Raw genomic sequence first — 26221 nt, forward strand, 5'->3', positions numbered from 1 at the left:
ATTAAAAAGTAATTCCCAACCCTCTTATTTTTTCCTATAGGGATATTAAAGCGGGAAATATTCTTCTAACAGAGCCAGGTCAGGTGAAACTAGCCGATTTTGGATCTGCCTCAATGGCTTCCCCTGCCAACTCCTTCGTGGGCACACCTTACTGGTATGTGGACTTAGGAACATTACCTAGTTTCCAAATATGCAATAGGAACAAGAGGAGCTCTTAGTTTTACTTTGGTTTCATGACATTCTTTTATCATCAAAATAAAATGCAGTAGGCAAAGATCGAAAACCCACTCACAACGCAGAAGCATGGTGTCTTAGAAATGAATTTACACTGGCTTTAAATTGTTCAAATGAGGCTGATGTCACTGTGTGTAAACTGGGCAGGATAATCAACTCACTGACCAAGCTGAAGCCTTAGATTTCATCTGGAATTTCCTCCAAACTTTTCTCACAATAAAGCCTCCAGGTAAGGACAAGGTAGCCTCTTTAACCTTCGCTGGCTGGCGAGCAAGCATACTTTTCAACGAAAGAAACCCAAATTCCTTTTCATGTTGAGCTCTCTGGGGCTTTATCCAGATTGTGACTCTGACTTAGAGTCCCTCCGTTCTACACAGATACCTTTCTTTCCTTTCATCGATACGTTGGATTTTCAATATGAGGGTGCTTCAAGAAGTCCATGGAACAATGGAATGAAAAAATAATGTTGAAGCCCCACATATATTTTAGAAAATGACTAATGTTTCCCTAAAAATCTATTAACAACAAAAAAGCTACTATTTTACTATTTGAATTTTTCTCCGTCATCATCAAATAGCATTTACCAAGCAACTGTTTGCACATACAAATAGAGACTCGTTCTGCTCCAAGTGATATGGCTCTGGTCCTCCTTATGAAAAATCTATTATGGGCAAATATGTAAAGTATCATCCTAGCATAGTCTGTTATTATATTTTCCAGTGGTAATATCTTTAAAATAGCTAATTATATTGCTTATATACATCCATAAAGCATTTTTATAAAGTAATTTATTTGTTTTCCAGTATTTTTATGTAATTTATTATCTCTAGAAGTAGCTATGAGAATGATCTCTATTCCGTTGAAGAAACTGACGTTCTGAAAGGGTATGTAGCTTGCCTAAGGTTAAACATACTAAGCGGTAGAACCAGAGCTTATGGAATATATGACTTCATATAAATTGTCAGGTATATTATCTATATTCTGGAGATTTTTTCACCTGATGATTTCTGTAAAGAAATAATACCTTTATTAGATAAAATTTTGAAATATTCTTAAAAACAAATATTCATTGAATCATGTTATCACATGAATGTTGTCTTCATTTACAACTTGAGTGTTCGACAATTTGTTTGGTAGGATGGCACCAGAAGTGATATTAGCTATGGATGAAGGGCAGTATGATGGGAAAGTTGATGTTTGGTCACTTGGAATTACCTGTATTGAATTAGGTGAGTAAAGGCTTTTTTGTTTTGTTTTCATTATACTTTTGAGAACTGCTCTTTGTTTAACTTGTCAAATTAATACATAATGAGTTTACTGCTGTCTATATGCCAGGCAGTGTTAATTTGTTATATTTTTTCATGTGATCTTGTATAATGACATCTAAAGATTAGTTTCTCTCTGTTGAAAATCATGTTACTAATTTCAATAACAGGATCCGTGGTGGTGTAGTGGGTTATGTGGTAGGCTGCTTGCTACTCACAAGGTCAGTAGTTCAAAACCATCAGCTCCACAAGAGTAAGGTGAGGCTTTCTACTCTTGTAAGGAATTGCAGTCTCAGAAACCCACAGAGGCAGTTCTACCCTGTGCTATAGGATTGCCGTGAATCCCAGTCAGTTCAATGGCGATGAGAATTTGAATAAAGTCATTTGAACAGATGTGTTGTTGTTGTTAGGTACCGTCAAGTGTACTCCAACTCATAGCGAGCCTAGGTACAACAGAATGAAACACGGCCTGGTCTTGCACCAGTCTCACATCAAGGGCCTTTCTCTTTTTCGCTATCCCTTCTAAGCATGATGTCCTTCTTCAGGGATTGGTTTCTCCTGACAACATGTCCAAAGTACCTGAGATAGATTTTCACCATCCTTGCCTCTTCCAAGACAGATTTTTTTGTTCTTTTGCCAGTCCATGGTACTTTCAATATTCTTTGCCAGCACTGTGGTTGAGATATATCAATTTTTCTTCGGTCTACATTGCTCAGTGTTCAAGTTTCACATGGGTACAAGGTGATTGAAAATACCATGTCTGGGGTCATGTGCACCTAAGTCTTCAAAGTAACATCCTTGCTTTTCAACACTTTTAAAAGATCTTGTGTGGAGTATTTACTCAATGCAATGCATGGTTTGATCTCTTGCTCACTGCTTCTTTGAGCATTGATTGTGGATCCAAGTAAAAATTCTTAGCAAATGTGGGACACGAGAGAGAAAATATGAAAATTTGTAATTCTTCACCCCATGACTTAATGCATATGTCTTACCTACACTATTATATACATTGCCTTACTTTATATTCCAATTTTTATTAGAGAAGTCTAAAGAAGTTAAGAGCAGGCTTGTCAACAATTTGACCCTATAGAGAGCAACTGCATAGAGCTTCATATTATGATGCCACTTGCCATAAACTTGCCCTCCGAGTATTATTAAAACTACCCCCTGATTGGCTAAAATACCAGAGGATTGCTCTTCTCAGAAGTATATTTTTTAACTTTAATATATCTTAAAGTTGCTTTAATCCTTATTGTACTGTTAAATGTAATGGGTGGCTTTCTTGGGGGAATTTCAGAAGCCCTGATTTGCAGCATTTGCCAATTTCAGTGGTGTAAATAACTCCCACCACGGCCAATTTCAAGCTTCCAGGATGATTCACTGAATGAAGAGTTAGGAAAAGATGTGCACAATTGGTTTCCCAAAGCTGAGATAAGCTGGTTGCCGCACAACACTGCCTTTATCAAGATATGTGCTCATATTTACATTGAAAATGCTCAATCGCTAATAAAGCAAAGTGCTCTTTAAAAAAATAAAGTAAAATAAGAAATAAAGCAAAGTGTTCTTTAGGGAGGAAATCTTCACTATTTTACATGTAGATTTTATTTTTAGTTTAATTTCATCTATCTTGGAATGCAAATTGATCCTATAAGAACTATTGAATCCCACTTGTCTCCTTTCATAAAATGTTTGGCTCATAAAGAAGACTTTGGAAAACTTTGTCTTTTGTTTCCAGTTGCTTCATTCACCCCTTCTGACAAAGAAACGTATCGTAAAGACTCACTAATCATAAATTAAATATTCGTGTATAATAATGTGTTCAGAGAAGAAATTTAGAATATTAATGTTCTTCAAAATTTGGTAGACTCACAGGGTTTACAATTTCAAGAATATAAGCAGGCATAGAATGGGAAGTTACCTGCCACCGCTGGCCATACTGACCCAGTTTCCAGCTCACCTCTGTTTGAAAGATCCCGGGAACCACCTTAATCAGTGTCTTGTGTGTTCATCCAGGGGTTCTTTGTTCGCTTAGGAAATACATATATTTATTTTATTCCTTGACACACCCAAGTGCCCATCTGCATGTCGTTGTGCACCTTTTTCTCTTACCAGCGCCTTAGAGCTCCTACTCTACTAGTAGCTTGAAGATGTTTTCATACGTTATTGGATCATCTGCTGATGGATATGAAAGTGTTATATTTCTGTTTTACATTTTAATGTCAAGCTTTGTGCTCTTTCTTTACAAGGAAAATTGATCCAATCAATTTGTTTACACTGATGATTTTTATTTTTTTATTGACTCGGCAGAAATATTTCTATAGTTAAAAAAAGGCTTATGTTGTACTTCTAGCAATACTATATAGAGTGGGACCAGGTGATGTTGGCTAGATTCATAGGATCAAACTACCCAAGATGATCTGGAAGAAATAGAATTTGGACAGAAGATCACTGTACCAAAATCTGTGCCAAATAATTGAGTCAGTTTGGTCTTAGTGCAGGAAAAGCCCACTGAATTGACTAAAAAACCTAAAATTGACTCTTGTGTAAGTATGATTTGAATGACCCTAAAAAAAAGGCTGCCAGAGGCTGAGGGAAAGATGATGTATTCAATAGACAATGTTAATTATCTGATCAAAACTGCAGTGACATTTCTATGTTTTGCCATATATAAAAAACAAATTCCAGATTGATTACCCAAAAGAAAACTTAATATTTTTAGGAGAAGCTTCTCTGTACCTCAGTTTCCTCATCTATGTAATAGCTACTCATCTATGTAATAGCTAGCGCATAATATAAGTGCTCAATAGGCATTCTTATCCTTATTATTCGATATTAGGTTGTTGGTGGTATTTTTGTGCCACAGGGTCTAGTCCAGCTGCCCAAAGCGTTTCCAAAGTGGCAGTCTTTATGGAAGCAGACAGCTACATCTTTCCTTGGAGCAAATGGTGGATTCAAACTGCAACCTTTTGTTTATCAACCAAGTGCTTAATTGCTGTGCTGCCAGTGTTCCTTTGATATCAGGATAGGGAAGAACTTTTACACTCTTTTTAAAAACGTACATACCACTTTTACGGCTTTAAGATAATGAAACTATATACAGTGCAAAAATGAAAACCCACAAACGAGGAAACATATCTAATTCCAGAGTATTGGATGGTTAAATTATATCGAACAGAGTATTGGGTCAGAGTTTATTGAAGAAAATACCTATGTGGGCAAGAAGTATTGAAAGATATTCAGCCTCATGAGTTAACAGGAAAATGCAAATTAAAATTGTTTCTCAGTAACTGGATTGGCCAAATATTTGAAGACTGAGGATAATAAATTTGGAGGACCTGCTCAGGGCACTGGCTTAGGCATTAGACTGCTAGCCTCCTGTCCTAGCCCAAGGAGAAAGATGAACCTGACTGTGTGTGTAAAGATTTACAGTCTCAAAAACCACATATAGGTCACTATCAGTCAGCACTGACTGACGTTAGCAGCTTGGCGCTCAGGATACCGGACCCCATAAATACTGTTGATAAAAATGCAAATCGGTACAACCATTTTGGAGCACAAATTGGCAAGGTGTATTAAAATTAGTGCCTAGTATCCACAGTGACCCCATATTTCACTTCCTACTTTGTATCGAAGAGAAAGCCTTATGGATGTCCACTGGAAAGTATGTGTAGGATGCATGCAGCCTTATTTCTGGAGACAAAACACAACAAAAAAGATAGGAACAACTGCCATATAAAGGGGGGGTAGATAAATAAATTATAGAATACTATTTTACAGTCCCCTGCCTTCTGCCAGTTTGTCTCCTGTGGTGGCTTACATGTCACTGGGATGCTGCAACCTGTGCCACCAGCATTTCCAATATCAGCAGAGTCCACACCCATGATGATTACGTGTTAGCATACTTTACAAACTCAGAACAGACTAGGAAAAGGAAAGAGATGGCCCAGTCCCTGGAAAAGAACATCATACTTAATAAAGTAGGACAGTGGGGGACAGTGGGAGGCAAGATAACTTGACACAGTGGTTGCAATAGTGAGCTCATATATAACACCAGTTGTGAAGAATGTCTTGGCAGTGTTTTGTTCTGTTGTATTTAGGATGGCTATGAGCAGCAACAACATATTACAGTTAAGAATGGGCTGGATCAACATATCATGGATAAATCACAAAATCATAATATTGAATATTTAATGAACAAAGAAAGTTGCAAACTTGCAGACACAGAATACCAATTATGAAAGTTTTATCTACATTGTACTAGATTATCTATGAGCATATATATGTGGACACAAATAAAACATAAAAACATAGATGTGGAAGATACAACTTCAAAATAGTAAACTGAGGGTGGGGACTAGTGTTATATCTGTGTGTGTGTGTGTGTGTGTGTATGAACAAATAGAACACAATACTAAAAAATCTGAGAAGTCTATTACAGTCTATGTGCATTCCTAAAAAAACACTGCTTTGTACATACCATATGCTTCTAAAAGTTATTTTTCAGTGTGATACCCTGGATTTGAATCTTGACTTTGCCCCTACTTAGCTGGCAAGGCCCCACATGTAGCAGTGCATAACTGCAGCAGACATTCCCATAGTCTCTAGATGTGAATGGTGCTTCTTGGAGTTCTGTAACAGGGTGATGCTGGCTATGTGAGCTGAGACAATACTTTAAGTCCCTTGAACGTCAGATTTTCTATCTGTTAGTAGAAATAACAGTATACATACTCTTTACTTATCAGTCATCTTGTTGTTATCTGTTAGCTTGCATTTATGACAGTAGTAAAACTCGACTATCAGATTATTTTGTACGTTAACTTTGTAAGTCTTATAGCCCTATGATCTCATGTGGTTAACCTCCATTTTCCCAGGATGTCATTTACTTAATGGCTTGGTCTTTGGAAACTAACCATGTCAATAAGTAAGGAGTAGGTTTATGTACCTACTTCAAAAAATTTGAGGGAAAATGGAATTAAGATATTGGAATTTTTCTTCAAAATGTTGAGGTTATTATCAGGATTCAATAAGAGAATATAAGAATATATTAAATATTATCTTATATTAAATATACCTAATATTAAACATGTACTATGTCCTTATATTCTTATATGTGTTCATAGGACTTAGTATAAGAACATAGTACATGTTTAATATTAGATGATCATGTGACTAAAGAATAATACTATATTTTATTATAATAATTATATATATCAAAATAATTATTACAGATTATTCCTCTTTTTCATAATCTATATTCTAGCAGGAAGTGAAAATGGAATTAAATGCTTACTTTTAAAAATCATTTTATGGGAGGGCTCTTACAACATTCCATACATCAATTGTATCAAGCATATTTAAATATATGTTAACATCATCATCTTCTAAACATTTACTTTTCTATTTGAGCCCTTGGTATCAGCTCCTCTTTTTAAATGCTTACTTTTAACACTGAAACTTACAACTCAATTGAACTTACATCTAATGAGGCTCAATTCTTCTAGTGCCTACCCATTTGTGTAACCATATTTGCTTAACCAAATTCTTCCTTAAATACAGCATGAATTCTACGTTTTGCAACCTTCTCTAAAAGAACCCATAATGCTTCATGATGATTCAGAATCATCATCACATCAGTTTTTACTGTCTAGATGCAGCTATGACTGAAGTTTCAAACAGCAGTTGATACTGGCAAAGTAGGTCCAGATCTCGTCCTGAGAGACAGTTTGTGCTATCTTGATACAGACCAGTATGTACTTCCTGATTTTATCTTTCATATAAAAAAATTAAATGAAATAGGTCTAGCATCAGCCTAGTTGTAATTTTATAAAATGACTTACTGAATTAGGAGCCAAAAGAGCCTTCTTCCAAATGGTTGTCTTACCATTTTCAACAACTAGTCTTTCAAATTGCCTAATGGTACTGAGGTTAAAGAGCTTGACTGCTTATCCAAAAGTTGGACCCAGTTCAAGCCCTCCAGATGCTTCTGTAGAAGATTTCCAACCTTGAAACCCCTGTGATAGGGGAGTACTACTCTGCCATATAGAGTTACTATGAATTGCAATCTACTCAAAGGCACAACACAGACTCTGCATTCAGATCAACGATTTCCAATTCCAACTCTGCTATTAGCAGAGTTCTTTTAATTCCCTGTTAAAGTTAAGCATAAATTCAATTAAGTTAAATTGCTGTTCAATAATACATATTGAGGGCAAACCTTTTTTTATTAAATCATTTTATTGGGGGCTTGTACAACTCTTAACACAATCCATACATACATCCATTGTGTCAAGCACATTTGTACATTTGTTTACTTCATCATTCTCAAAACATTTGCTTTCTTCTTGAACCCTTGGTATCAGCTCCTCATTTCCTCTCCCCTTCCTGCTCCTCCCTCCCTCATGAACCCTTGATAATTTATAAATTATTATTAGTTTGTCATATCTTATACTGTCCGATGTCGCCCTTCACCCACTTCTCCAATGTCTGTCCCCCAGGGAGGAAGTTAAATGTAGAGCCTTGTCATCGGTTCCCCTTTTCTACCCCTCCTTCCCTGCACCCTCCCAGTATCACCCCTCTCACCATTGGTCCTGAAGGGTTCATCTGTCATGGATTCCCTGTGTTTCAAGTTCCTATCTTTACCAGTGTAGATCTTCTGGTCTAGCCGGACTTGTAAGGTAGAATTGGGATCATGATAGTGGGGGAGGAGGAAGCATTAAAGAACTCGAGGAAAGTTGTATGTTTCATCATTGCTACTCTGTCCCCTAACTGGCTTGTCTCCTCCCCGTGACCATTCTGTAAGGGGATGTCCAGTTGTCTACAGATTGGCTTTGGGTCCCCACTCTACACTCCCCCTCATTCACAATGATATGATTTTTTCCCTTTGATGCCTGGTACCTGATCCCATGGACACCTCATGATCACACAGGCTGGTGTGCTTCTTCCATGTGGGCTTTGTTGCTTCTGAGCTAGATGGTCACTTTTTTATCTTCAAGCCTTTAAGACCCCAGATGCCATATCTTTTGATAGCCTGGCACCATCAGTTTTCTTCACCACATTTGCTTATGCACCCATTTGTCTTAAGCGGTTGTGTTGGGAAGGGGAGCATCATGGAATGCCAGTTTAATAGAACAAAGTGTTCTTGCATTGAGGGAGTACCTGAGTGGAGGTCCAATGTCCATTTGCTACCTTAATACTAAACCTATAAATATATGTACATAGATCTAGCCCTATAAATAGTTCAAGGTCTATTTGTTGTCTTTTACGAGTCCTTTCCAGATGGGGTGCTATGTTAGTCTGGGTCGAGTAGAGAAACAAATTCATAAACACGCACATGTATATAAGGGAGAGATTTATATACAAAAGCAATTGAACATTGAGAACACATCCCAACCCAGACCAGTCCAAGGCCATAAGTCTGGTATTAGCCCTTATGTGCGATACCAAAAAAAGTCTTCTTTAGACTCACAAACACATCCAATGAAGCCACATGCAGGACGATCACAAGCCAGTCGGTAGAAAGTCTTTGGGTCCAGTGGCGTAAGCATCTCAGTGCTGGCAGGGGTCTCTGTGGCTTCTCCGGCTTCCGAGGTCTGGTTGCATCCATGTGGCTTGTCTTCTGTAATGTCTCCCAGGGAGTAACAGAGAGGGGGGGGGCGGTATCTTCTGCCTCCAAGGAGGAAGTACCAGATTTCCCAGAATTCTCAGGGGAAGTCCATACCCATAGAAGTCTCATTGACTATCTCCAGATGGACAGCCTAGACTCCACTCTTAATCCTTAAATTGACACCACATTAGGTGACTACCACAGGTGCCATGCCTTGGCCCCACATCTATCCCTGGCATTCCCTGGGGACTTTATTGCTCTGTTGCCCCCGCTGCTCTGCTGCCTGCCCCCAGTGGCTGACTTGGGCATTGTGGGCTCAAAGTAATGTTGTCCCTCATGGTACTATGGGTCAGTGAGGAATGCTTTGTCCTGTGGTAGGACTGGCCCTGTGGTTGTCTCTGTGCATTGGCTACTTTGAGCAGAAACATTGTCCTCAGGGCTTGGTGAGTCAGGATGTGCTCCACTCATTTTTTCCCTTCCCCTTCATTGGCTCCTATGTGCTCTGATCAAACAAGTCCCTCTCCTTGAGCTGTGGCTTCAGTGCTGTCCTCTGAAGTGAATTCTTCTGGGGGGCAGGATGGTGCTGTCAACTTAGTTGGTAATGAGACTGGCCCCTCCAATCTCTCTATCGCTTCCCTGCTTCATGTCAATATGTTGTGTTCTTCTTGTCTTGGAGCACCGGGTTGAGGTCTGGTCCCTCTTTCCCTGTGGAGACACAAACAACACCCTCCCCCTCTGTGGGTTAGTGCCCTGTTCCCCTGGCTACCCATGTCTTTTTTCTCCCCTCCTTTTTAGTGAGCTACCGTATGTATTCCTGAGTTTAATCTGACCCTTGCGATATTACCTGGACCTCACCCCAGGGACATATGCATACAGTAGCTACTTCCCTATGCCCCTTTTAGATGTTTTGAGCTTACCTCAGTGGACTCATGTTGTACTTGTCCTTTTGTGCTTGGCTTACTTCACGTAGCATAATTTCCTCCAGCTCTTCCCATGCGACAACATCCTTCATGTGTTCATCACTGGTTTTTAGGGATGCATAGTACTCCATTGTATGTATGTACCACAGTTTTTTAATCAATTTGTCTGTTGATGGAAATTTGGGCTGTTTCCAACTCCTTGCAATTGTGAACTGTGCCATGATGAACATTGGAGCAGAGATGTCTGGCCGTGGTTTGTTTCTTGTCTCTTCTGGGTGTATGCCCAGTAGTGAAATTGCTGGAACATGTGGTAGCTCAATTTTCAACTGTTTTAGATATCGCCAAATTGATTTCCATTATGGCTGTACATACTTACAGGTCCACCAGCAGTGGACAAGAGTTCCTATCTCTCTGCATCCTCTCCAACACATATTACTTTCTGATTTCTTGAATTGGGGTATCTTTGAGGGTGTTAGATGATATCTCATAGTTGTTTTGAATTTGCATTTCTCTTATGATTAGAGATCTGGAACATTTTCTCATATATTTATTGGTCATTTGGATTTCTGCCCTTGAGAAACTCCTGCTCAGGTCCTTTGCCCACCTCCTGAGTGGACAATTGGTTTTTTTCTTTTTGGAAGCTAGCAGAGTATTAAAGATTTTAGTAATAAGACCTTTGTCTGATGTGTCATTACTAAAGATGTTTTCCCAGTCTGTGGTCTCTCTTATTACTCTCTTGGTGAATTCTTTCGATGTCCACAAATGTTTTATCTTTAGTACATCACACTTGTCCATCTGTGCCTCCTCTGTGTTTGTGCACTCCCCTATTTCTGATAGCCTATGCATTCCCTCCCTGTGCCAAGGTTCTCAGGTTTGTCCCAGTTCCCCCATTAATGGACCTAATAGTTGGGGTTTTACCTCAAGGCCTGTGACCACCTTGAGTTTATTCTTGTGCATGGAGTGAGGTAAGGGTCTTGCTTCATTTTTTTATGCAGATGTTGTCTAGTCCAGTGTGATGATTTTTTTTCTTTACATTGAGTTGTAATCTCTACTGGACTGGACTGTTTCATCTTCATCAATAAGTGCTTCAAGTTCTTGTCGTTCACAGCATGCAAGGTTGTGTCTTCTTCATATAGTCTAGCTTCTCGGTGTAGTAGCTAGGCACAGAGCTTGAATAAGTGTAGCAAAGGGATATAACACTGACACACATCTTTCCTGTGGATCTCAAAAAAAATCATTACCATCAAGTTGCTACCATCTCACAGCAATGCTATAGGACAGGGTAGAGTTGCCGCCTGTGAATTTCCAGGACTGTACTCTGGAGTATAAAGCCCAGACTTTCTGCTGTGGAGTGGCTGGGGTTTCAAACTGCTGACCTTGCAGATCACAGCCCAACTTGTACTCCCTATGCCACCAGGGCTCCTCTTTCCTCTGGATAGTGCGGGATAATAGGATTATTCCTTTCCTCATGACAGCTCTTCTAAAATAATTCCTATCTCAAAAATGATCCTATATAAGTTAAATGACTGAGGTAACGTCTCCAAGCCGGGGGATAATATTGTCAGCACTGTCCTTTTCTCAGGAGCAAGCTCTACAGTTTCTAAGTGGTTATGCCTGTTTTAGAAATTGTCTTTGCCAAGTTGACGCTCTACCAATGCATGATGCATGGTGACTTAATGTGTGCTGAGTAGAACTGCTACTTAGGGTGTTCAGAAGCAGATCTTACTTCTAAAGCATCTCCAGATAAATTCAATCTCCAACCTTTCAGCTAGTGTTGAGGCGATCAACTCAAGGGCAATAACAGCAACAAAGTCGATCTTCCACAGAAACCTTGCAAAAATGTTGGACTATGATTTTTTTTTTTCATTCACTAGTGTGTTAGTCTGGGTTGACTAGAGAAACAAATTCATAGACACTCATGTGTGTCTAAGAAAGAACTTTATATACAAAAGCAATTATATATTGAGAAAATATCCTAGTCCAGTCCAGATCAAGTCCATTAAATCCAATATTAATTCATACGTCCAATACCAACCTATAAATTCCTCTTCAGACTCATGTAACACATGCAATGACGCCAAATGCAGTAAGACCACAGGCCAGTAGGTGGAAAGTCTTGTGGATCCAGTGGTGATGTAAGCTTCTCAGTGCTGGTGTGGTTCTCCACATGGCTCCTGCAGCTCCAGGGCTCTATAGTAGCTCCATGTGTCTTGTCATCATGAATACTAAGCAGAGAGTCTGTGTATCCCATCTCCAGCGAGCTATTTATCTCCTTAGCGCCTCCAAATGAGGTCATCAAGCAGCAACCTGATTGACAGGCTAAACCCCACCCTTTCACTCTTGATAGTCTCAAATTGGCAACAGATTATATAACTACCACTAGATATTTCCTTTTTTAAAAAAAGAAAACTTAATGTGATACTGTTCCATTTGAACTGCAGACATTTAATTCACCATCAGAAATCCTAGTAGAAGCTAGCATTTTTAAATGTTTTTAAGAAAGCTTGCTCTGATGCTTTTCTATTTAAACTAAAGATACTTAGTTTACCAGAAAAGATCCTGGTAGAAACTGACAAGCGATATATCAGCATTGTTTAGGAAAATGCTTGTGTTCAGAATTGGATTCTCCTGGGAGAGGAGGGGACATAAATATTGTTGTTATACAGTCTCTTTGCCTAGAATTTTGCCCTTTCCACATTAAGCACTCATTTTAAAACTCTGTTAATGATGAATGTCCATTTTGGAAATCCTACATATTCTTCTAATGCTACATTTAGTTTTTGTGTTGTTTTTTTCTACCAGGAAATACTAGGATTATCTATTATAAAATGCACAAGATTAGTAGAGAGGTACTGTGTACCAGTGAAAAGAGTACAGTAGGCTTTCGAGTCTGATAGGAAGGACAAGGTTAAAATCTCAGAGTAGCCACTTACTCGCTATATGACTTGGTTTCATAATTTAGCTTCTAACTGAACCTCAGTTTCTTCAGCTGGGAAATTGAGAGAATCATGATTGTTTTGCTAAGCTATCACAAGACTTATGACTAACACACATAACTTACCTAAGGCAATGAGTGTCTGGTATGTGATCAGAACTCAACAAATACCAACAGCTCTTATTATGAACTACATCAGTTCATAAGAAACCTTTTGTCTTTTCAAAGAGCATTGCTCTAAAAAGAAGGCCACTCTTTGAATGTCTTTATTAAGATATAGCTCAGTCGAGGGGCCCTAAGTTAATATGACTCTTGCCAAGCACAGCAATGTGCCATCCAGCTTCATGGAACTGGCCTTTGTGAACCTTAATCTCACATAACACAAGCGAAGCATCCACAGAAATGTGGTCCTGATCGTTAAGTAGCAATCTTTTTTTTTTTCTTTAAGTGCGTTGTTACTTTTTGCTTCTACTCTTCTCCTTTCCTTTGAGGAAATACAGATTTCACGTCACAAGGTGGTTTCCCAATTTCTATTCTGCTGCTTATGTGAGAGTTGGCAAACTTTTAATAAAGGACCAAATCGTTTTGGGCTCTGTAGGTGATCCAGTCTCTGTCAGAACTACTCAACTCTGCTGTTGTAGCATGAAAGCAGCCATAGATATTAAGTGGATGAAAGGGCGTGGTTTTGTTCCAATAAAACTTTATTTACAAAATCAGACTGCCAGCTGAATTTGACCCATTGGCTATGGTTTGCCAACTTTTGCCCTATAGTATTCTGGCTCCGCAATGAACCCCCTAACCATGGCTCAGAGTATTTATATAGTGCATCTAGCAAAGCACTTGAACCTAAGTGAGGCCATCTGAAGCTAGATTTAGTGATTGCTTCCCAGACTGTGGAGCTCTGCTGTGGCTGCAATACCTTTCATCATGCTCTTCTCTACTGAGCAATTCCGCCCCTGGCCGGCTATCTCTGGTCTTGTTCTCGGGCAGAGTGCAGAGTGCTTGCTACTCGTAGGGCTTTCTGCCCCTGTTTCCAATCTGAGCCTTTCTTACTGCTGTTACCTATGGCTTTGCTGTTGTTGTTTCATCTTCTTTCCCCGAAATTTCTTTTTCCTTCTTCGGTTCCCTTACCATTCTTCTCAGCAGCTTAGAATGTATTCCTTTGGCCAGTGGATGAGAGAGCACATCTGTCCTTCTGATAATGAATCCAACCCCATTTGCTATCACCCACAAGACTCAGTCTCCTCTCAGTCATTGCTGCAGTGATTGCTGGCTGCACAAAGATTCTTTAGTTGTTGGAAACAAAGCTTCCTCTTTGACTTTAGTTCCCTTGTCTTCGTGCCTTTCTTTAACAAATAATTATGGTGCATCTACTGTGTGCCAGGTTCTTTGTGCAGCACTGGGGATACAAAGAGGAATGTAGCAGACATTGTCTCTGCCCTCATAAAGTTTAGCAAAGAAAGCACACATTAAAGAAAGAATAACTCAAGCAGTGAATTATGGCCGTGACCTGTGGTGGAAAGGTGAAGTATAATTTACAATGACAACTACTTTGAGTGGTCAAAGAAGGCTTCCCTGAGAAACTGATTGTAAGCATACAATAAGCCTTGAGGGGGGGATATATATAATATATATAATTATATATATAATATATATTATATATATAATATATATTATTATATATTATAATTAGGGAAGAATTGAAATTATCTAAGCTAAAACCTGAAAACTTGACAAGAATTAGATAAAGCTTTAGGGAATGGAAGGGAGCAGGGAGTCACAAGAGAGAGAACAATAGCTTGTGTGAAAGACACTGGCCTTGGTGCATTGAGTGGCATGAAAGACGGTGTTAGATGAGGACAAAGAGACTGCTACTCAAAATGAGGCTCTAGAGACACCAGGCCCATGTTAATGAAGGCCTCAGAAGCCAAGTTTCAGATTTGAACTTTGTCCTGGAAATGATGGGAAACCGTTGAGGGCTACGTGATGAGTTCCCAGTTTCTATGGTTTTAAATTCTGGAAGTTGCCAGAAGGCTAGACTCTAGAGACTTTCTCTAAGTGCACCTCCTGAAGTCAGAAAGCACACCAGAACCAGTTGTTTCTCTTCTACATTTGGAACGATTATAAGTCTGCTTGCCTACATAGCAGCTTTCAGTTTTCCACTGGCTAAAAGTTAAGTCCTTTTAATACTAGTAGCTATTTGGTGAGTGCCTTAGTTCTTCCTTCTGTGAGTGAAACTATCTTATAATTTCTTTTTTTTTCATGTTTAAATATTTTTATTTTAAAAGGGTTCTATGAATTTGTAGTAATGCATTTTGATTTACCTTCGTGTATACACACATACGTAGATAGAGTCCTATAATGAAAAGGGCTCAACTGCTAACCTTTGGGCAAGAGTTCAAACCTACCAGCCCCTCTATGTGAAGAAAGATGTGGCAGTCTGCTTTCAGAAAACTTCCAGATTTGGAAACTCTATGCCAAAGTTCTACCTTGCCCTACAAGGTCACTATGAATTGACACCAATTTAATAGCATATAAAATAACAATACTATCTTATAATTTCTATCCTTGTTCTTGTCCTGTTTCTCAGAACTATACAGACTAAGTCAAACTCCCCATTTTAGGAGTGGTTAGTAGGAAAAAAATCTTTACTTAAAAGCTGATTTATTTTTTGTGAAATCAGAGATCAGATTGTGAATTAGAAAGTGAGACTATACATGACATCTATTAAGGTAAGCCCTGTAAGAGGATTCTTGATAATGCAGATGGCCAACATGTTTGGGTTGCTAAAAGCAAGGTTAGCGGTTTGAGTCTACCCAGAGGCACCTCAAAAGGAAGGCCTGGTTATCTACTTCTGAACAATTAGCTAATGAAAACCCTGTAGACCACTCTGACACACACAGGGGTCAACACGAGTTGAAATCAACTCAACAGCAAAGCTTTTCTTTTTCCTTTTGGTTTAATCAAGATAGACCATAGCCTTATCATTCTATATGATATACCATAAACAACAACAAAAATTCAGTGCCATCGAGTCCCTAGAGGACAGGGTAGAACTGCCCCTTTGGGGTTCTGAATCTGTAACTCTTTCTGGAAATAGAAAGCCCCTCTCTCTCCTGCAGAGCAGCTGGTGGCTTCGAACCGCTGATCTTTTTGGTTAGCAGTCCAACACTCCACCAGTTTCAATCTATAAGCCATTGATTTAACTATAAAACTCTGCACTCCACCAGGGCTGTTTTTTAACACCTAAAAAGTCACATCAAATTAACAGGACTCAGAACTAAAATCTTGTTGTTTTTTCATTTAGCCATCAAATGGAGCACTCAACATGTGTCCAGTATTTCATTCATTTTATGTATTCTTAGGAAATGGATAAAAGAATAAGTATTCCGGTTCTAAGGTCTTCCTCCTAGAGCATTATGGTTTCTTTTGAAAGAAAGATTTGTATGTTTGTGAAAATGCAATGGTTGAGCTATATACCAAAGAGGACTCTAAGCATTCAAAAAAAGGGGGGAGGCATGAAGGCCTGGGGGGTAAAGGCCTGGGGAGCGTAAATCCATTCTTAAGAAATACCTTACTGACTGAATCTCTCTGTAGAATAGATTGGGCCAGGCTTGATTATTTTTTATCCTCCTTTACCTCCAGAGGTCTTTTGGCTTAGATTAGCCGTCAGATGCTGTGCATAGACTCATTTGACCACCCAGGCTCTGTTTGGCAAGGTTTCAGATATTCTATTACATACTAATCTTCCCACTCCTTCATTCTACTTTTCTATGCTTTCTGAAATTTTTGATGAGCACAAATTTATTTTTATTTAAAACACACACAAAGTTTATACCTATTATGGGAAGATGTTCACACACACTTTGAGAAGACAGGCAAAGGCCAGCCTTTTGAAAATATGAAAAAAAACAAATTTTTCTTTCGATCGCTTGAACAACTGGTTCTGTTAGAAGCTTTGCCAGTGTGCATTAAGATGACCAGCAGCTTCTTGGGATGTCTAACCTGGGATGACTTTCTCCATGATGAGTGGATTTTGTGATATGATGACAGTAATAAGATAATGGTTCAACTGCAAAACCCTGCTGATTATTCCTTGTTTTTCTATCCACCTGATCTTCCAAGAATTGTTTTACTGTTTGTATTATTTTTCCTTCTTCTCTAGCGGAACGGAAGCCCCCACTATTCAACATGAATGCAATGAGTGCCTTATATCACATTGCTCAGAATGACTCCCCCACATTGCAGTCTAATGAATGGTAAGACCACACTGTGTTTTCTATCTCTAAGAAACTTATCATATGCATTTTTAACACTTTTCGTGAAATGACATTTTAAGTGTCTGACCTAGAACCTATTTCAACCTTCCATTCTGTATTTTAATAAAGGATAATATGGTTTTTACTGTGCTCTTAAATGTGTGCATGAACTGAAATTCTCTGGGGGGCATGGTCAGCTACCTTCCTAACAAATGCAATGTCTCAACTCATCAGGGTCCTGTCCTGATTATTGCAGCTCTATCTCTTCTCAGCGGAGATAGACTGCCCTCTCTGATGTCATCATTTTTCCTGTTGTCATATTTACACGTGTTGACATAGGACAGGTGCAGTCTATTCAGAAGAAATGTTGTTTGTTGCTGAAGATTATAATATTGTGGTCTCTATGCATTCATCGGCCACAAAAAGTGAGGGCAGCTTTGGAGAAGAGCAGATAAAATGGAACCCAAGAGGTGATGGGCTTTGATTCAGATAGTATATTCCTTGGTTCTCTGCCTTCATGGCTCTCCATGATTCACATTTTACTGCTTGGTTATAAGGTGTGCATGGTGGATGAGTTACCAAGTGGGGATGAACAATTATGAGATTGAGACTCTAAGAGTTGCTATCTGTGGAGAGACAAATATATGTACACTTTTATTTTTTAAATAATATTTAATATTGTAATTTTGAAATATTTTATTTAAAAATTTAAATTAATTTTTAATATTTAAAATGTTCTGATATGAAAATTATGATTTGGCTGTACCTTTTTATATTAAGATGTATTTGTATCTTGACTGAATTGAAATTATGTCCACATTCGTTTCCCAAAAGAATTAATTTAAGATTCATTCCAGTTCTCCTGATATTCCAAAATATATTAAGGACTATATCCTAAAAATGCAAACGTTTCCCATAAATGAACATTTTTTAGTGTAACCGGTGTGCTTTATAAACCCTGATTTTATTTTCCTTCCATGTGTTTGCATACACAGGACAGACTCCTTTAGGAGATTTGTTGATTACTGCTTGCAGAAAATACCTCAGGAAAGGCCAACATCAGCGGAACTATTACGGGTAAAATTTCAAATTGTATCCAAGGAATGAGATTTAAAATCATGTTGTAGTGGCAGCCCACCATGACAAAGTAAATTAGAATGGGCCATCTCATTTATTTTGAGATAAATCATGAGAACCTAGCTAAACCTATAAAGAACAAGATTCTCACAATATTTCCACTATTTCCCCTATTAACTTTCTGATAGGGCTTCCAGTCCCCCTCTATATTTTCCTTTTTTTCTTCTTCTTCCCTCTGTTTTTGCCTTATGTTAAATATATATATAATTTGCAAGACAGAGAAATATATATCTTTCTCTGTCTTGCTCTGGCCATCGTTGTAATGTTCCTGTGACTTTTCTGTATGAATGATAATGGTGCTATGTCAGATTAGAGAGTACTACAGGGTCAAATGCCAGCTTGGGGGGTTTCAGTTAGGTAATTGCCAAATCCTCAGACAGTGAAGATGCATGATGCATAGAAGGCAAGCATTTATGGAGAATCACATCTGCATGTTAGTGATAAGAGTACCATATTTGTTGCAATAATTTTATTTAAGCTTCATCTTTCTGAGCATCTTTTCTGATAACATTTTGTATGGACTTTATACATAGGAGTGTTCTATCATTGTCTGTGAGGGATGTGGTAATATTTTACAATGTAAATACTTTTTATTTGGCAACAGGTAATCCAGATTTCCTTAACCCTTTTCTTTTCTTTTTAAAATCATTTTATAAGGGGCTCGTACAAGTCATCACAATCCATCCATCCATCCATTCTGTCAAGCACATTTGTGCATTCGTTGCCTTCATCATTCTCAAAACATCCTCTTTCTACTTGAGCCCTTGGTATCAGCTCCTCATTTTTCCCTCACTCCCCGCCCTTCCCCAAACCCTTAATAATTTATAAATTATTATTACTTTGTCATGTCTTACCCTGTCAGATGTCTCCCTTCACCCACTTTTCTGTTGCCTGTCCACCAGGGAAGGGGTTATATGTCAATCCTTGGATCGGTTCCCCTTTTCTGCCCTACCTTCCCCTTACTCTCCTGATGTCGCTTCTTTCGTTATTGGTCCTGATGAGTTTATCTGTCCTGGACTCCCTGTGTTTCCAGCTCTGTTCCGTACCAGTGTACACCTCTGGTCTAGTCGGATTTGTAAGGTAGAATTGGGATCATGATAGTGGAACCTTTTTCTTTATCTGTTTTTTAACCCTTTTTTGCTTGTATCATCTTTGGATTAGCTGGATTTTGTTATTGAGCCATTTTTGAAAGAACAGCCCCACAGGGCTGTCTTGCCTAAATCTGTGAGGCTTGAAAATGTCAGCTGCCTTTATACGTGAATAGCACCTCGGCTAGGCCAAAAATTCTTTATATTTTCTCTTCCTTTCTTTCTTTTTCTTTCCTTAATCAGTCTGTAAACCTCATTCCACTGCTTTCTGACTTTGAGTGTTTCTGAAGAGGCTTGAGGTTTGAAGTCAACTGGGTTTTCCAGCTCAGAGTTGTTCTTTTTTCCTTTCACATGGCGGACCACAGGAATATGATGGCAAGAGTAGCAGATTAAAAGACTGCTTTAATCTCCTCTGCATAGAGTTACCACATGTTCTAGACGTGAACTACTTTATATACCTTAGCAACACCTTCCCATTTCTATACAGGAAAATCACAGCCTGATCAAAACATCAGAAACTAAGACATGTAAGGTAATGTCTTTACATCTTTATAGTAAGCAAGGTCTCAGGGGGAAGGGGGTGGGGAAATGAAACAAAAAGCACTATCATGGTGGGAAAGTAAGGTAAATTTGGCTGTATTAGAATTAAGGTGAAAAAGAAAAGAAAAATCGTGTAAGGATTCCCAAATGATTTTGAGTAACAGAATGTGGTAGGTAGCGGTAAAGTAAGGTATTAAAAAAGAAAATTAGAACATAATAGAAATTAAAACTATATTAGAAGCCAACAAATGAATTTCTTTAACTTGACATAATAGCTACATGGTGAACGGGCTTAAGGAAATAAAATAAATCACATACAAGAGAAAGAAGTTCTAAAAATGTTCATAGAGATGATACATGTGGAAGATAGAGGAGTTGTATCTTCCTGAAGAAGAAAACAAAAAAACGTGGAGCAGAATATGTTTAATGATATACCCGAAGACAACTTTTCTGGAAATTGGTGTTTGGGTCTTGATTTCATTTGATGTTGATGTTATTTAAGGAGTCCTGGTGGTGCTGTTGTTGGGTCACAAGCCCTGAGGTCATTGATTCGAACCCAACAGTCACACTATGGGAGGAACATGAAACTTTCTGCTCCCATAAATATCTCCAGTCTCAGAAACCCCATATAGAGTTGCCCTGTGAAGGGATCCACTCAATGACAGTGGGGTTTTGTTGTTTTATTGTTTTATTTAATTTAGTAAGTCACATCTAACAGGCTCATCATTTAAACAACAGATATTTACTTATCGTCTACAGTATACCAAGCACTACTCTAAGTTCTGAGAATATTTTTAGAAAAAGCATTTTCCTTGTCCTCAGAAAGCTTATATTCTAATGAAGGAGTAAGGAAATAAATAAACAATTAACATAATGCCAGGAATCCTTGATGGTGTAGTGGTTACACATGGGCATCTGCATGGTCGGCAGTTTGAAACCACCAGCAGCTTCGTGGGAGAAAGACTGGTTTCCTATGCCCACAAACAGTTAGTCCGGGAAACACACATGGAGTTGTTATGTGTCAACATTGACTTGATGGCAGTGAGTTCTGAGTTTTTGGTGATTTGTTGTCAGATGGTGGTAATTTCCTTGCAAAAAAATAAAACAGGGGGAAAATAAATAAATAAATAGATAGATAAAATAAGGCAGGGGTAGGAATAAAGAGTGACAGTAGCTCTGTTTTAGATAAGGAGTCAGATAAGGCTTTTCAAAGGAAAGCCCTGAAGAGAAGGACCATGTTACTGGTCCTCAGTAAGTAAGAACTCTTATTTTTGGTAAATTCACTGAACTCTGTAGATAAAGATTTATGTGAGGAGATTGGAAAATTGTAGCTGTGTGATTTATTTATTTATAACCTAAAGAGAAGAAAATTAAGTTCTCTACCCTGCCTCCATTTTCTGTGACCTGTCTCTAATGAGAAGATACAAATTGACTTTTGTGTTGAAAACCCCACTGTCTTCAGCTCTACCCCTTCAGGGACACTCGGAGCCAGAATATAGTAGAATAATGTTTAGAGTTCTGAAAGAAAAGAAAATGTAAACCAAGCATATTTCACTAAGATGCTCTGCAATGATAAAGGTAGCTGACATTTTCAAGCCTCACAAATTTAGGCAATACAACCCTTCTGAGTTTTTCATGTAAAAAATGCTGAGTAACAGGATTCAGTCAATCTAGAGATGATACAAAAAGAAATGGAGAAGGAAGTGTGGGGTGGGGCGAGAAAATAGAGTGGGGGAGGAAAGGGGGAAGAGGAGAGTTAGGGGGAATTCTTCCTAAGGATGTAGAATTTGAACAAGATCCTGGAGAGACCAAGAAACAAATTTAAGTAACATGGTGCCAGATAAAAGGAGAGACAGAGGGAAGGAAACTAGAAAGATTATGAACTAGAGAAACTGATCATTTAGCCCCTTAAATTTTTTAATTTACTTTGCAATAGCAAAGAGATAATACATTCTTTGTTTTATTTTACTTAGGTTAAATAAATCACTTGAAGGAAATAAATAAATAAATAAATCACTTGAAGAATGTGTAATACAAATTCCCAAAGATGCAAACACAGTAGGATCTCCTTTCTACTCCAGGTCCCTGTCTGGACTTGGTAAACACTTGTTAATATCCAGAGATATCTTATGTATACGAAAATAATTGTTTTTCTGTTTTCACAGAAATGATAGTAAACTATAAACATTCTTTTGCTTTATTTATTTTACATTACATTCCCTATTACTACATGCAAAGCTACCTCATTGGTTTTTAACGGCAGTGTAGTGGTCTCAGATGGACCATAATTTGTTTAACTAATCCATTTGGAGTTTTCCAATCTTTTGCTATGCAAGATATAATGAAATAATATCCTGCATATATATAATTTTGCACTGTATAAGGATATTTAAAGGATTAATTCCTAGAAGTAGAACTGTTCATCAAAGAGGTTATAAACTTAAATTTTAAGTAGAAATGCCAAATTGTTTTCTAGTGACTATAGTCCCACAAAGTATGAGTGCTGAGACTCTTAAAACTTTGCTATCCAGATCAGTGAAAAACTTACTTTACTGTGATTTGAATTTTTATTTTTTACTGTGTTAGGCTGAATACCTTCTAAAGTTGAAAAGCTATATCTGTTTTCTTGTCTGTGAATCCTGTGATATTTGTCCATTTGCCTAGTAGATTGTTGTTGTTTTTTCTTATTGATCTGTAGTAAATCTTAAAAATATATTTCCCTACTTATTTTTACTATGATGTACTTAAGTTGGGCTTTTAGGTGGAAATATGGGTGAGGTGGGGCCATGCAGATATTTGTTATAACAAACAAGGTACAAGTCTAGAGCTATTTTTTCACAATTAGCTCTTTTAAAAGATATAATCTGTCTTTTATTTACTGATTAAAAATGTCACTTTCACATTGAATCCATTTAACTAACACGGACAGAACTAAAATATAATTATATAAATGGTTGAAAAACAATGTTTATTTATAATATATAAACATTATAAACATTGACAGTGTAAAATAATAATCCAACACCCCAAAAAGTATATTAATTTTCTTGTCAGATAAAATGGTCAAGGATATTTCTTAATCTTAGATGATCATTTAGGAACTAATAACTCTTTTGTTAAGAAACTGTAAGTAAAGCAATTGTTTTAGTTTACTCTCTTTTATCTCTTAAATTCAAGAAAAATTTAATGTTATCTTTTTTAAATTAGCATATATGAGACTATGCTTTTTATTATTTCTAGAAGTCCACCATTCAGAAAGAATAGTTAGAATGATATTTCATAAATTAATAGTATTTATTGATAAATGCTATAATTTTGGGTGATTTCAATGTTTTAAAGTAAGACTGTTAAATTTACAAGAACAATAAAGCATTCCTGTTAAGAGGAAAAAGGAACAGGCCATCTATCTCTGAGGGATTAGCCTCTAAAAACCTTATGACTAGCAGGGGAGCATTGTCTGATATAATGCCCCCCTATAAGCCTCTCACCCTGAAGGACATGGAAACTACAACTGGGGAAGAGCTGCCTCTTCAGAGTAAAGTCGACCTTAAGGCACAGATGGAGCAAACCTTTCAGGGCCGTCATTTGCTGTTGGAGAATAATTTAAAGTGAAACGAACCGTTGCATACATCTATTAATAATTGTAGTGCAGAATGAACAATGTGTGAATCTAGGAAAATTAGAAATCATAAAGGAAATGGAACGCTGAAAGAGTGATATTCTACGCATTACGCACTGCCATCAAGTCCATGCTGACTGAAAGGGACCCTGTAGGACAGGGTAGAACTGCCTGCGAGGTTCTGAGACTGTAACTCTACAAGAGTAGAACGTTGTGTCTTTCTCCAGACCCTAGGCATTGTGAGCTAAACTGTACTGATATTAGCCATTTTAAGTTAGAAAATCATATGGTTTACTATTTTTGAGAATGATAAATTCAAGCAAAATGTCATCACATACATCACCAAAATAAACATTTCAAGACCTATCTTTAAGTGCAGGTTGTATGTTATAGAATAATGCCCAGGTGCTCACAAAGAAGGCCAGTTAATACAGCTATTATTCAGAGTCACACATTGGCCACTAAAACCAGTGATGATGAAATAAAATAATTCCATCAACTTTTTCCATCTGGTATTGATGAAACATGCAAGCAAGATAAATTAATAATTACAGGTGATTGAAATGCAAAAATTGAAACCAAAGGGAAAGATCTGTAGTTGGAAAATATGGCCTTCATGAGAGAAACAAAATGGGAGATTGCATAATAGAATTTTGCAAGAGCAACGACTTCCTATTATATACATTCTTTTAAACAACATAAAGCAACTACACACATGGACCTTACTAGCAGGATACACAGGAATCGAATTGACTATATTTGTGGAAAGAGACTATGGAGAAGTTCAAGAATATCAGCCAAAACAAGGTCAGGGGCCAATTAGGAAGAGATTATCAATTGCTCGTATGCAAGTTCAGGTAGAAGTTGAAAAAAATTAAAATAAGTCTAGATGAGCCAAAAGACAGCCTGGAGTTATATATCCCACCTGGATTTAGGAAACAGAACAGATTTGATACATTGAGCACTAATGACTCAAAACCAGATGAGTCGTGGGATGACATCAGGAGCAAATGCATGAGGAAAGCAAAGGGTCATGAAATAGAAAAGGGGGACGATGTCAAGGAGTCCATGTAGAAAAGAATGGTTGGAAACTGATTGTGGTAGCAATTGTACAGTTTTACTTGACATGATTGAAATAGGGAATGATTTAAGGGAGTGCAACAGATCAGCAAGGGGAGCAAAGCAGTAAAGTCCCTGAGGAATCCCAAAAATGGACTTCGGGGGCAGGGCTTGGTACCTCAACAAACTCAATCAGAAAACACTCATAAAGGCCAACAGACAGACCTGAAACTACTTATAGGCTTTTCTATTTTTTTTGTTTTTTCATGTCTATCTATGTAAGATAGGCAGGATAAACAATCCCAAGGAAAAAACAGCAGGATTGATAGTTTCTGGGGGGTGTGGGAGAAGGGGAGGCAGGGGAAAGGAACAGGGAGTCAACAAACCCAGGGAGAATGGAACAACAGGTGATCTAAAAATCAATGCCGAGGAAAACATACAATGCCCGGTGGGACTTGATCAAGTGCAGTGCAGCCGAGAGGAATTACTGAAAGCTGAATGAATGTCAAACATGATAGTGGGACAAGAGGAAAGTAAAACACAATAGAAGAAAGAACTAGGAGGCAAAGGACATTTATAGAGGGATAAATACAAGCACATACATATATAGTAAATATATTTATATATGATATGGAAATTGATCTATGTATATATATATTGTAAATATTAAGGTGGCAGACAGACATTGGCCTCTACTCAAGTCCTCCCTTAATGAAGGAACACTTTGTTCTAATAACCTGGAATTCTGTGATGCTCACATTCCCCACACGATTGCTGAAGACAAAATGGGGGCATAAACAAATGTGGTGAAGAAAGCAGATGGTGCCTGGTTATCAAAAGATGTAGCATCTGGGGTCTTAAAGGCTTGAAGATAAACCAGTGGCTATCTAGCTTGGAAGCAACAAAGCCCACATGGAAGAAGCACACCAGCCTGTGTTATCATGAGGTATCATTGGGATCAGGTATCAGGCATCAAAGACCCAGAACACAAAACCTTTCAGTGTGAATGAGGGGGAGCACGCAGTGGAGACCCAAAGCCCATATGTAGACAATTGGTTATCCCCTCACAGAAGGGTCACAAGGAAGGAATGAGTCAGTCAGGGTGCAGTATAGCATTCCCTAGTTCTTTTTTTTTCTTATTTTACTTATTCTTCTAGTTCTTTAATGCTTCCTCCCCAACACTATCATGACCCCAATTCTACCTTACAAATCCAGCTAGACCAGAGCATGTACACTGGTACAGATAAGGGCTTTCGACACACAGAATCCAGGACAGATAAACCCCTCAGGAACAATAATGGGAGTAGCGATACTACGAAGGAGGGTAGGGGGAAGGTGGGGGAAGAAAGGTGGAATGAATCATGATTGACGTATAACTGCCCCCTCACCCCAGGAGAATGAACAGCAGAAATGTGGGTGAAGGGAGACAGCAGTCGGTGTAAGATATATGAATAAAAATAATTTATAACAAGGTTCATAAGGGAAGGAGGGAGGGAAAAATGATCTGATACCAAGGGCTCAAGTAGAAAGAAAATGTCTTTAAAAGGATGGTGGCAACATAC

The 26221-nt window shown here is 38.1% G+C and overlaps 1 protein-coding gene across 2 annotated transcripts in view; it reads left to right on the plus strand.

The window, feature by feature from the left end:
• The window catches only part of TAOK3 (TAO kinase 3), a 212827-nt gene that overhangs the window by 133633 nt on the left and 52973 nt on the right, over positions 1-26221 (plus strand). For both annotated transcript variants that reach the window (XM_075533596.1, XM_075533597.1), the window contains 4 exons: positions 41-154; positions 1372-1463; positions 17123-17216; positions 18212-18293. In XM_075533596.1, the coding sequence (XP_075389711.1) occupies positions 41-154; positions 1372-1463; positions 17123-17216; positions 18212-18293 (382 nt within the window). The remainder of the gene's footprint in view (positions 1-40; positions 155-1371; positions 1464-17122; positions 17217-18211; positions 18294-26221) is intronic.

The sequence above is a fragment of the Tenrec ecaudatus genome, chromosome 16 (genome assembly GCF_050624435.1).
Source record: "Tenrec ecaudatus isolate mTenEca1 chromosome 16, mTenEca1.hap1, whole genome shotgun sequence".
NCBI classification, from domain to species: Eukaryota; Metazoa; Chordata; class Mammalia; order Afrosoricida; family Tenrecidae; genus Tenrec; species Tenrec ecaudatus.